This window comes from Artemia franciscana, chromosome 10 (genome assembly GCF_032884065.1).
Source record: "Artemia franciscana chromosome 10, ASM3288406v1, whole genome shotgun sequence".
Lineage (NCBI taxonomy): Eukaryota > Metazoa > Arthropoda > Branchiopoda > Anostraca > Artemiidae > Artemia > Artemia franciscana.
Genome location: NC_088872.1, coordinates 17,463,508 through 17,477,377, shown reverse-complemented (window position 1 = coordinate 17,477,377; position 13,870 = coordinate 17,463,508). Strand labels below are relative to the sequence as shown.

At 36.9% G+C, this 13,870-nt stretch overlaps 1 protein-coding gene and 1 long non-coding RNA gene across 2 annotated transcripts in view; one reads left to right on the top strand and one right to left on the bottom strand.

Annotated features, from left to right (window-relative positions):
• The window catches only part of LOC136031854 (uncharacterized), a 98,736-nt gene that overhangs the window by 68,730 nt on the left and 16,136 nt on the right, over positions 1-13,870 (bottom strand). The window lies entirely within an intron of this gene.
• LOC136031623 (trypsin-1-like) overlaps positions 1-13,870 on the top strand; it is a 79,140-nt gene that overhangs the window by 58,297 nt on the left and 6,973 nt on the right. The window contains exon 6 of the mRNA XM_065711261.1: positions 5,690-5,842. Within this exon, the coding sequence (XP_065567333.1) occupies positions 5,690-5,842 (153 nt within the window). The remainder of the gene's footprint in view (positions 1-5,689; positions 5,843-13,870) is intronic.

The window sequence follows — 13,870 nt, the reverse complement described above, 5'->3', positions numbered from 1 at the left end:
TCAATCTATTGACTCTCAGAATTTTGCTAGAGCTCATACCATATGAGTTCTTGGCTCTTCCGGCCTCGTCACAAGTGCCATATGAGCTCTTAGCTCTTGTTATTATTATTTCTGTTTGTTTTGGGTTTCATTTATTAATTAATGGTAATATTTAGTGGTGTTGCGCTTCAAAAACAAAACTTGACTTTATGTCTGCTAATTTTCGGTTTAACGTAGCTCTTCATTTTTTCTTGAAGTACTTATTCTACGGAAAAGTTTTTCAAATAAATTTATGTTGGTTTTTTATTGACATGGTCTTTTTCGTTGGAAAAGAGAAGGTCTTATTTTTGATGCATTAAATCTAGAAAACTTTATTAAAATTATTATCATTCTTTTATTTTAGATTAAATTATTTTATTTAATAAATTATCAATTAACATCTTTTATTTAATAAATTATTTTATTAAAATTATTATCATCTTTTATTATCATTAGATTCCTAAACTGCTCTTTGTCTCTCATTCGCTTAAGCACAATCCCTTTGCCAAGTCCATGTAGACAGGAAGTTGTGTCGGAGTCAAGAATTGTGTGAGCAAAAGAAAGCAGTTTACAAATATCAGTTATAATCTTCCTAACAATGGCTTTAGTGTCCTAATTTGCACCTGAGGTGGTTGGTCTTAGGCTCACTGTACAGGTAGACCTTGTGGTGCTCAGGAATAGAATGAAAAATTAACAACACCAACAAATCGGTATCGTCACCGGTAATTACAGTTCGGGCACTCAAGCGCTGTAAGCACAATATGCAAGTTAGTATCAGCCTTTGCTTGGATGACTCTCAGACCTTTGCTTCGTAAATAATAAGAAAATATATTGACAAAATTGGCTTTATTCTCTTTGTACGACAGAAATCCCTATATTTTGGTGGTCATTCTCATTTTTGGGCTAATTAGTGCTTACCATTCCGAGACACAGTTTCGCTTAAGATGATTCATATCCTTTGTCAAAGCAGCTGTCTCGCAGCCATCAAAGACAATTATGGAGTCTGGATATTTGGCTGAAACATAGTTCCATTATCGGGCTAAGGTCTCCGATTATGCATCTTTCTTCTCCCAGGGAATCCTCTGAAGCAAAGCACCCCTGTTAAGACGTAGGTGCAAGTCAGACTGAGATTTTTCCCAATAATATCAATTTCTAAGAGTTGTGTGATAGCTTTTGCCAGCTCTGGGTTATTTGGCCTTCTGAACGTCTTAGAATCGTCAAAAAACGGCAAAGGATAGGAAAAAAGCTCATATTTAAATGAAGATTTCTCGCCCATGTTCAGTCTTTTGGATACAGCTAGAAGACGCTGAAACAGCAATCAAGGGTCTAAATTTTACCCCATTTTTTCGCTTCACCGTCATAAGGACTGCCTGATCTTTCCGTTTGAACAAACATTCCTTCACAGATTTCCCTACCAATCCATCAAGAATATTCTTCCGAAGTTCCACTGCGTTGTCAGTGTTCATCTTTTCCGCAGCAGCCATCCCAGCAGCAAGGCTTCGAGACGGTAGTGGATTAAGCTCGAAAGGAAACGACTGCTCGACAAAGTCAATAACTATTTATGCGTCTTCGTAGTACCTCTGTTGCCTTGAAAGACCGTGCTCTTTGTGCTGGTCGCTTGTATGATACGAAACATCCGTCCGTTCTTGCATCAAGAGATTAATGTGAGCCCATGCTAGAAGTCCCATTACCCACAGAAGTCTTTTTACCTACGTCATTCCTATACCTCTAGTCAATCCAGTTGCAGTTTTCAGACTTCTCGTCAATTCTTGTTCCATAGTCCAATCTGTAGATAAACCGGCCAAAATCTATCATTATCATATATTTTTCACAACATGAAAGCCTTTTTCGAAAGACTTGAGAAGTGTGGGGCTTCCATGTACAAGTTTGTTCATTTGCTTCAAGGTAAGGGAGTTTTGTCGGAAACTACTTGGAAATGAAGTTTCCATTGATCTGTACAGTCAACTATGAGGAAACGTTGAAGCAAGGCAACCATGTCCGTGTACTGGATCCACAGTTTTCCTGTTCGGTTCTTGTGACTTAGCTCTGATTTAAGTGCCGACATAGAAGCTTTAACCTTTATGATGCTTGAAGACTGAAAGACATGATCAAGAGAAGCTCGTCCTTCCATTACTTTCTCAAAAAGTTCGTTGACTTGACTAGGCTCAACTGCATTCAATGCAAGCTGGACAATCGTGTTTCTTCTTTGGTCGTTTCCTGACCCCAGATCCCTAACTAGTAATTGAAGTCCCTTTTTGTATATATTTTTTGCAGTTTTAGGCAGGGGTTAGGAGCAGATATATCCCGATCCAAAAATCGCAATATCTTTTGTAGGTATTTTTAATGGTCATAGAAGGGTTTTATATAGTGGGGCAGCAGACGGCTTCAGAATAGGAGATATAGAAGGAAAATAGTCTCCGTGCATATCGTGTGATTCATAATGTTAATTTTTCAACCCTTTTTAAGACATTAAACAGGCAACTAGAACTTTTTATTTTTTTACGACGTTTTTATTAGTAATAAATATACGTAACTTACGAAGTAACTTACATAATGAACTTCTATATTTGTATATTTTTATTACGTATATTTGGGGGTTTGCCTGGTCGTCAACACTTCGCTTTTTACACTAAAGCTTGAATTTTGTCCCAACTCCTTAAGAATGACCCCTGAATCACAAAAGCTGTAGAATAAATAGTTGAAATTACTTAAAAATACTTTAGCGTAGAGAGCGAGGTGTTGCGAAGGAGACGGACACCCTTACGTACGTAGTTTACTTATGTTCGTTTGATGTTATAATGCTGTTCCCTACTTCCAGCTTGAAAAACTTTTTTTCCTTTATTTTCTCATTGTTTTTTCTTTAATAATGCTAGAAGTCCTTGCGTTCCCTTCATGAAAATTCTCATGAAAATTCTCTTCCCTCGTGATGAATGTCTCCATGGAAGATCCTCACACGTAATCCCCTTCCCTCGACCTATCCCCTCAACACAAAAAAGTCCCCCTGAAAACGTCTGTGCACTTCCCAATAACCATTACTATATGTAAACAATGGTCAAAGTTTACTACTTGCAGCCCCTGCCCTGGAGAGGCAGGGGCTCTCCCTGCCTCTTACATTTAGGGATGACATTAAGTCATCCCAAAAGACATAATTATTAGGTTTTTCAATTATGCTGAACAAAATAGTATCTCAAAATTTTGATTTGGTGACTTTGAGAAAAAATGAGCGCGGATGGGGGGGCCTATAATTTTTTTCACTTCAAAAGGGCACTAAAACTTTATATTTTTCCGTTAGAGCGAGCCTTGTCGCAATATTCTAGGACCACTAGGTCAATATGATCACCCCTTGAACGACAACAACAAATAAACACGCAACCATGATCTGTCTTCTGGCAAAAAATGTTGGCCAGATTTTTGTAGATAGGAGCTTGAAACTTCTATAATAGGGTTATGTGATACACTGAATCTGATGGTGTGATTTTCTTTAAAATTCTATGACTTTTAGGGTTTCTCCCCATTTTCTAAGATAAGGCAAATATTCTCAGGCTCGTAACTTTTGATGAGAAACTTATATTTTTAAATTCAGCGAAAAAATGAATTTTTTTGTATGTAACTATTGGTATCAGAACTCTGTTTTTAGAGTTTCGTTTACTGTTGAGCCGGGTCGCTCCTTACTACAGTTTGTTACCACGAACTGTTTGAAAATGTGGAACTTTGTGTTTATTACCAGATAAAAGATCATGAATCCATGTTAATTTGCTGTAATTTTTTTCCAAGGGGTATTCCTATCGAGCCATGGCTCGAGAACAATGGGAGAGGGTTCATTCGAACGGAAATCGAAAAATTGTATTGCCATTTGTCAAATAATCCAAAATCTTGGAGGGTAACTAGCCCTCCTCCCACACCCCCTTTTCCCAGAACTTCGTCCGAGACATTCCGAGACAGACATTTGGGAGGATTTCGTGCTTGGAGCGGGTTTCAAGGGGAAGAATGTTTCGTGGGGAGGGAAATTATAGGGAGTGAACTTTCCAGCTGAACTTTTACACTGGGGGATTGGACAGAATTCCAGAACAAAATTCTTTTTATTTTTCTTACTTTCTCTTTCCCAACTCAATTTTGCTTGCGGAGATATTCCAGGGATATTGTCCGAGGGATTTCTTTGTACCGGCCTTCGATTTCGAGGAAAATATTTCCACGGGAGGATGGATTTCCATTGTGATCGGAAAATGATTAGGAATTAAAGGGTTTTTCAAATGAAAGTATGCTAGGAAGAGTTTTTCAGCTGAATCTTCTATGAATCTTCTGTGACTAAGATTCTATGACTTTTAGGGGGTGTTTTCCCCCTATTTTCTAAAATAGGGCATATTTTCTCAGACCCGTAACTTCTGATGTGTAAGACTAAACTTGAAGAAACATATATATATTTAAAATCAGCATAAAAATACAATTCTTTTGATCTAACTGTTGGTATCAAAGTTATATTTCTTAGAATTTCGGTTACTATTGGACCGGTTCACTCCCTATTACAGTTTTTACCACGAGCTGTCTAACTGCAAGTGAAGAACAACCATTGTGAAAAGAAGCTGAAATTCTAAAAAACAATTCGTTTGAACATTTGATTGAAATATATTATGCAACAACTAAATGTATTGTTTATGCTGACTCTAAATATGTAAAATTTATTAATTTCAATAATACTCATCAAAAGCTATTAGCACATGAAAATATGAAAAGTCTGAGCAATAGGAATTAACTCCTTCGAAATCAGTTGTGACCTTGATTGAAATTATGGAATGAAATCAAACATACATGAAACACCCACAAGCAACTATCGCCAAAACATGGAATTCCTTACTTTTTCCAAAAAAGTACAGCCGTGCATCTGACCACATATAGTCCATACTCCCAGATTATTAAAAGAGGGTTCATTTGGATGGACATTTAAAGATCTAGTGGCCATTTTGAAGAACAAGAGATCAGACCCTAAGAAATTGCCATGTTCTAGTATATTGGCTCGGAAAAGCGTAGCTTTGCTGCAAACACGGTCGAACTGCTATCAAGCCAAATTCTCAGAACTATTGAAATGCTGTTTATTTAAACTCCTAGACTTAGAGGCAATACTGGCCTGTAGCATACCGTTCGTTCCTAAGCATAAAATTCATTTCATAAATATGAGCTGCTATTATGGGACACTTATCCAATAAAGCTCACTACTTAAGAGACGGCATGTTTTTGCATTAAGGTGTTGCCCAATGGATTATTTTTATAAGAGGGGTGTTAGTATAGGCCCCTAGAAAGCGTTTCACCCCTATGTTAAAAAAAAACTACGAAAGGCTTTTCATATAAATTTCATTAAATGTTCACATAAGAAGAAGGATTGCCCAAGCACAAATACAATCATAAATACTTTGAGCTTAGCACAGTAAAATTTTAGTGCAAAGAGTAAGGGGATGAGGAGGGTGGCAGTCCCGCTCATATAAAGAACAATTTCAGTTATGTTTTAAATTTAAATGTTGCCCTTTTTTCATTCGCAAAGAATTGTTTTTTATTTATTTTATGTTTCTTTTGAACAGAGTGATAAATAAGCAAATTTACACAATACAAGTTGTTATTATAATATTTGGCTCCCTAATACATTGGACATGAACCTGACTTTTACTTTTTGTTCTTTTAGGAAGAGGGGCCTCTGAGTAATAAACTACAAAAGGTTGAAGTACCAGCATGGGACGATCAGGACTGCATCGATGCTTATTACACAATATTTTATGATGTTGATCCTACAATGATTTGTGCTGGGCTTGAAGAGGGCGGAAAAGATGCATGTCAGGTAATCTGAATTTCAGCTTAAGTCTTGTGTTTAGAGTAAAGGACTTGAGTGCACACCTAAGAACTTTTTTTGGCTGTGATTGACAAAAAAAGGCAAGTTATCTGAAAACATTAGCTATTATTAGAAACATCCAGAAATGCTTTTTAGCGACTCGAGGGTTAAAGCTCAAATGTATTTGAAAAAACAAAACAAGAAAAACGGACTAATTTTCCCAAATATGTAACCAACCGGTGACACTGGAGGGGCATGGACCTACCTTATGCCTCAAGTAGCATAGTTTGCAGACCTTCACATAATTTCCTTCCGAATAAGCTGCAATGTTTCTACATTTCAATTAAATTACTGGCGAGGAGAACAAGAGAAAGAAGAGATTTTTGGAGAGAAGAGTTACATGCTTCTTCACATTTATACAACTTTTATTTGTCTCTAATACTTTTGAGGTTGGAAAATTGGTTTTATTTTATTTGGTGGCACAAGGTCTTACTTACTTTGTACTTCTAAATAGACGCCTGTTACAACAATTATCAAAAGGACTGTTACGATAGTTTTATCTTATTTCTTAAAATCATTTTTAGCTGTTATTTTAAGAAATTATTTATCAAATACTAGTAAAAATTACAATTATGTTCGCTATTATTAACCATTAATAACCACACAAAAAAAGGAAAAATATTCCAATATCAGTGTGGCTCGATCCTATGACCCCATGCGTGATAGGAAGGTTTTCTTACACTGTAAGTAGAATAAAAAATTATTCTGGACACACTGATTAAATAGGCAAAAAATGGCAAAATAATGGCGCATAAAATTCATGAAGTTTCATCCTGATTGGGAAGGGGGGTTACACTTACTGCTATTGATAACTCTATTCCAAATGTTCTCACTATTTGAAGAGTCCTGCGCATTGAGCCTTACATTACGTAAGCAGGATTTATATTCTAGTTTCGTCGTTTGCTTAATTGTATTTACAGAAGTAGAAGAAGCTCGATTGTAAGTATAATCGCAACCAAAACTGTGCATTGTTCTTCCTTTTTTCTCACTTCCGGATCCATATTCCACAGGGGCTTGCACAACCTGGAACGCAAGTTCTCCATTGGAACCGCAGCCTTTGTGGCCGACTTCAGACATTCCAGAATCTGGTAAAAATACAAATTCAGGTCAGCCTTTGAGTTGGGACACTTAATTGAAGTCTGGAGCAAGTGTAAACTATATGAACACAATGGACAAACAGCTTAACTTTCAGTCCTTGCTCTGAGGGCTTTGGGAGGGGGTGGTTGACATCACCAAAAACATAATTACTGGACCTTTCAGCTATGCTGAACAAAACAGCTGTATCAAAATTTTGATTGGATATGTTTTGAAAAACAAAGGGCATGGAGGGATAGCTGCCATCCAATCATTTTGAACATTGAAAAGGCACTATAACTTTCAATTTCAATAAAAACATTATTTGCCTGCAGGGAAAAACGTGTAACCCTTGCCCCCAGGCTCCGGGGGGTTGTGTCCATCCTGGAGGCATTCTTATCTGATCTTTGAACTATTGTAAACAAAATAGCTATCTCAAAATCTTGATCGGATAAATTTGGGGAAAAGGGTTGGGGTGAGAGGCTAGCTGCCTTCCAATCACTTTTGACTCTAATAGAACTTTCGATTTCCATTCAAACGAGCCTTTTCCAAAGTTTGTACGACCACCACTTGCATAAAAATCTTATATGCCCCTGGGGCATAACTTACAACCCTTGTCCCTGGCTCTGGGGGCTTGTGTCAACCCTAAAGGCATTGGGATATTTTGAATAAAAATGACTGTGTCGAAATTTCGATCGGATCCATTTCGGGCAAAGAGCTTGTGGGGGGGGATTGTTGCCCTCTGATAACTTTTGACTATAATAAAACTTTCAATTTACAGTCTAATTAGCCTTCTGCAAAGCTTATGCGACCACCCCGTGCAAAAAACATGATATGCCTTCTGGGGCATAACTTACAACTCTTGCCCCCTGGCTCTGAAGGTTTGTGTCAGCCCTGAAGGCATTGGGCTATTTTAAACAAAATGGCTGTGTCTAAATTGCGATCAAATCCATTTTGAGCAAAGAGGGTGTAGGGGGAGAGGGTCTAATTGCCCTCTGATCACTTTTGAATTTTAAAAAGGATATTAGAGCTTTCCATTCGACCTCTTCCTTAAAAACCTTATAGGTAAACAATGGACAACTAGCATAACTTAAGGTCCTTACCCTGAGGGCTGTGGAGGGGAAGGGGTTGGGATCCCTCTATAGGTTGTGCTATGCGCTGCCCATGAAATGGCTATCATAAAATTTTGACCAGATGTCTTGGGAAGAGGGAGGGAGCAGGTAGCAAAAAAGCACTCGATGGGGGGGGGGGGGGCTGGTTGCCAGTGAGTTGGCTATTTCATAGTTTGTGACAAAGCTGAAAATCATCGGGAAAATTTTGACTAAAGGATATTTTTTTTTTCATTCGTTATACTATGTCGTTGACCAAATAGAAAATACATGACCGTTATCTAGTTTATCTTCAGTTGAGTCACTTATTATCACTAATTTCCATATAGTTATTGTAGCAAATTACCACAAATCACTCTTTCGCAATAACTGGAATGCATATAATACTGGTAAAAGTCCCAGTAGCATGCTATAAGTAGAAAAATTTTGTCTAATTTACATGTGAATGCAAATGCCGTAAATACCTCAGAATTTGGCTGAATCACATTGTCCCTTGTCAGTTATCATCTTTATTAAGCTTCTTTAATGTTCTTGCACATAAACTGTGTCAAACATAAAAAATTAGAAAAAAACTGTGTTAACTTCATGACCGACAAAGAAAGGGTTGCTTCATAATAGAACATACTGAGCATTTAAAAGTTTGTGATTTTGGAATTTGCAGCTTTAGTTTTAATGATACCTTGTGTTGGATAGCCAGGAGGATATTCTTCACCTAAGTGGATTTGGATGTCCTCAGATAATCCTTCCAATTTTTCTCGGTCTTAAGCAGGGGTGTAATTTGCTATGGGATAGGAGGGCAACTGCCCCCAGAGACCAGTTGCGTCGGTGGCGTCTAATGGGCGGACAGATGGGCATGTGCCCCCTTAGGTTTTCAAAATACCATTTTCTTGGGTTATTTTTATGAAAAGTGCTTATTAGATATTGTTATTGGTAACATAAAAAAACGATAAATTTGCCCCCCCCCCCCGCGCCCTTGATTTAAAAAATAAATTTTACACCCCCCCCATGCCTAATTTTTTGTGAATTGATACGAGTGCCCTGCGTATATGCCTCTACTTGATGTTCCAAATGATGTTTATGACATAACGTTCTCTTAAATGATTCTCCAGAGGTGGGTGGGGGAGGTAAAAGAACTTGTCGGAGGAGGGTTATTAAAAGCCTTCCTGTGTCAGAAAGTTGCCAAACTTTCCTAGTATCATGATTATTTGCACATCTTGCGTATTATCTTCTTTTATGCAAATCAACTGACATCTCGCTACCCGCGGGCTACTTACGAGGTGACTATTAATGAAATAAAAAAAATCGACAAAACAAGTTTTTCACGGAAAAGTAAAGAGTTCCTTTAAGCCAAAAATAACCAGAAATAAATTTAAATATTCTTCCAAGTATAGCATTATCTCAAATCACGATCAATAGCTAAATGAACCCCGAAACGAACAGAGATTACAATAAATAACCGACATAACCTTAAAACGAGCAATAATTAACATGAGTCGGGCTGACAACTCCCATGACTTCTCGTGACCAGAACATAATGTCTGCTTCAGTAGAAGAAAAAAAAAACAACGGATGATCACTGATTATCAGTTTCAAATGTGTATACTGATATTTATTCCTGAAAGTGTTAATATTTTTTTTTATTTATTAAAGTAAAAAGGGAAAACGTTGAAAAATGCATTTTGTTACCCTGTTTAAGAGTCAAAGTGATCGGAGGGCAGATATGCCCCTCGCCACACATCGTATTTTCTCAAAATGCATGTGATAGAAATTTTGAGATATCCATTTGTTCAAAAAATATTCCAAAGATCACATAGCAAGAACTTTGGGGTTGACCCAGCACCCCAAATTTTCGGGCAAGGGTCATTAGTTCTGCCCATGGGGTATACAAGTATACAGTTACAGTTTGGTATACAGTTTGGAAGGAGTGGTCGTGAGGACTTTAGAGGAGGCTCATTTGATCGGGATTGTATGTTTCTAGTTCCCTTTTAAGAGTCAAAAGTGATGAAGTACAACTAGCCCTACCCTTTTCCTGACATCCTCTTTTCCCCAAACGCATATGATCGAAATTGTGAGATAGCCATTTTATTCAAAATAGTCCAAAGAGTATATAACAGTCTCTTAAGGTTGAAAACAACCCCTCAGAGCCCAGGAGCAAGGATAGAAAGTTATCCACCGGGGCATATAAGGTTCTTATGGAAAGGGTGGTCATTTATACTTCGGATGTGATGGGGCTTATTTGATTGAAAATTGAAAGTTTTAGTACCCTATTTAAGATTCAAAAGTGAATGGAGGCCAGCTACCCCCCTCCTCTCCCACCCAAGCTTATCATTCCCCAAAACAAATCTGATCAAAGTTTTAAGGGAGTTATTTTGTGCATCATTGTGCAAAGATCCAGTAATGATGTCTTTGGGGATGTCAACCTCCCAACAGTTCTCATGGCAATTTGTTCATTGTTATACATATAGTATATGTTATTGAGAAAGGTACCTGAGTATTAAGTTGTAACGGATATCCTGTTATTACTATTTGACATAAGGGCTAATCCTCCCAGTACTGTAGAGGTAGTAACAGCTGTCGAAAAGTTTAAGAATAGCCCTGCATCGGGAGTCGATGGGATAACAGCAAACATACTAAAAACCTCCCTTCGAGCCTGCTTAAATGTATGGACTGCTCTCCTAGTAGCCATATGGAGCATGGAAAAGGTCCCATGTAATTGGGCTAGAGGTATTCTAGTCAAACTGTTTAAGAAGGGAGATGCTCTTAACTGTGACAAATGGAGGGGGATCAACCTGACTTCATTGCCAAGTACACTCTTGGCTAGGATTATATTGCAGCGTTTGAGACCAGCTCTTGACACACATTTAAGGAAAGAATAACATAGGTTAAAGCCTGGTATACCGTGTTTTGACCTTTTTTTATCCTAAGATTTATGATAGAAGAGTCAAGAAAATGGAATAAAAATCTGTATCTCCTATTGATTGATTTTGAAAAAGTATTTGACTCCATCGATGTCAACCTCTAAAAATAAAGACCAATCCACAGAAATCAAGGGCAACATCTAAAAAATAATACCAATAAATAGTACGGAAAATGGGGTTTCTAGACAACCTGTCTCATCTATTCAATTTACATCATTTTCAGTTCATTTTACATCATTCAAATATCAAATAGTGCACATTTTGAATATTTTCCATCCCTACATTCAAAATGAAACCAGATTCATGGAAATCAAAGTTGGTCTATCTTTATACTTTGTCACAAAGTAAGCACGGGTTATAGGACCAACCTAGACCACCCCATCAATTTACTCCATTTTTAATTAAGTTCACATGATTTTAAATTAAGATTGCTGATATTCTTATAATTTCCCATCCCGCGCCTTAAGATCGAAACAGGTTTTGTGAAATAAGAATTTGATTAATTTGTGAGTTTAATTATATTCCATTTTTCTTATACTACTCATAAAATGTAATAGTATAATATGATTTAATATTTAGTGGATAGTTTTGATATCAATCTATAAATTATTTATGTTATCTTTATTTTTTCTTCCTATAACCTTTAAAATCATACCTTTATCTAGTTTTTTAAATCTTTTTTTCAAAGTCGACTGCTCTAAAATTCAAACGCTTAGGTGCAAATAGATCAACAATTTCGCCTTTAAAATTAACAACGATATCGATTTCCTTTCCGTATTTAGTTGTAATTCATTTTATTCTTTTAATCGTTCAGACCATCCCAATGTCCAAATCTTCTTTCTTAATAGTTCGATTATATTTATTTTCCGTTTTCATTTCGCTTAAAAGTTTCTCAATTTATTAGTAAACAATTTTATTAAGCAAATTTCCTGAATTGGAAAAAAATTTCTTTTAATTGCCTTTGGCTTTCTACCCAGAATTCTTTCATCGAGTGAAAGAATTCTGGGAAGAAATCCAAGCACGCGTCAGAAATAATTTGAGTAATGACGTGTTATTTGGTTAGCATTCTAGGAAAAGATGGTTCATATTTTCAATAGGTTTGTATTTTTCATTTCACTTAAAATTTTCTCCATTTATTTGTACATAATTTTTTAAAACAAATTTATATATTAATTATATTATTTATATATATTAAATTTATATATCTTCTATATATATAAAAATAAGTTGTCTGTCTGTGTGTCTGTCTGTGGATCAGGTGACGTCATGTTTCTGTGTTGACTGACGTCATGAAATTAGTTGTCGTCATTTTTGCTTTGACGGTGACGTCATTCAAGATATTTAAGACATATGTTCACGTAGAAATCTATTAATGTTTAAGTTTACAATGACTGATGAACTTACCATGGCAAAAGCCGATGAAGATGCTCAAAGAGTCTATGCCAAAAAACTTGCTGCTGATAGAGAAAGTCAGAAAAGAAAGCGTGCCGAGGAATCAAAAGAACAGCAAGGAAACAGGCTTGAGGCTTATAGAGAAAAAAAGAACAGAAAGCGTGCCGAGGAATCAAAAGAACAGCAAGGAAACAGGCTTGAGGCTGATAGAGAAAGAAAGAACAGAAAGCGTGCCGAGGAATCAAAAGAACAGCAAGGAAACAGGCTTGAGGCTGATAGAGAAAAAAAGAACAGAAAGCGTGCCGAGGAACTACCAGAGCAACGCGGAAGCAGACTTGCTGCTAAAAGAGAAAGTGAAAAAAGAAGGCGTGCCGAGGAATTACAAGAACAGCAAGGAATCAGGCTTGCTGCTGATAGAGAAAGTAAGAAAAGAAAGCGTGCCGAGGAATCACAAGAACAGCAAGAAATCAGGCTTGCTGCTGATAGAGAAAGTAAGAAAAGAAAGCGTGCCGAGGAATCAGAGCAACCTGAAAGTTATCGCCTGGCATTCAGGTACAACCCAGTCGATGATTATAGCTTGAGTAGATGTGTTCAAATCGGGACAATGTCTAAAATTTGTCCCTATTGCAAGGCCTTGAAATTCAATGGTGAAACAATGGGAATGTGTTGCGCCTCAGGAAAAGTTAAACTTCCTCTATTGGCTGCACCACCAGAGCCATTGAAGACGAATGAATGCTTGCCTGAAAAATTCTAATTTATGGGCACACGTAAAAATATTAAAATTAACTACAAATATGCGTGTCCGATTGCAAAACGATGACTCTGGTCAAACATTTTCAGATCAATTGCTGACAATTGGAAACGGAAAGCTCCCAGTAGACTCAATTTCAGGACGTATACAACTACCTGCTGATTTCTGTAATTTAGTGACGTCCAAAAATGAATTGATTGAAAAAGTATTTCCGAATATTCTAAAAAATTATAAAAATAATAAATGGCTAAGTGAAAGAGCGATTCTCGCACCCAAAAATATAGACGTCCACGAAATCAACAATACTGTTTTGACCAAGATTCGAGACCAGGCAGTCCTTTACAAGTCAGTCGACACAGTTTTGGAACCAAATGAAGCGGTTAATTATCCATCTGAATTTTTAAATTCCATAGATCTTTCAGGGTTTCCACCACACGTGCTACAACTAAAAATAGGCGTACCAATAATACTTTTAAGAAATATAAACCCACCAAAGCTTTGCAATGGCACTCGACTTGCCGTAAAAAAAACAATGGAAAACCTAATAGAGGCCACAATCTTGACAGGGCCTTTTGAGGGTGAGGCTGTTCTTATTCCTCGCATTCCCATGATTCCAACGGATCTGCCTTTTCAATTTAAAAGATTGCAATTCCCAATTCGATTAGCATTTGCAATCACCATTAACAAAGCTCAAGGTCAATCATTAGAAAAATGTGGTATAGATTTTAATACT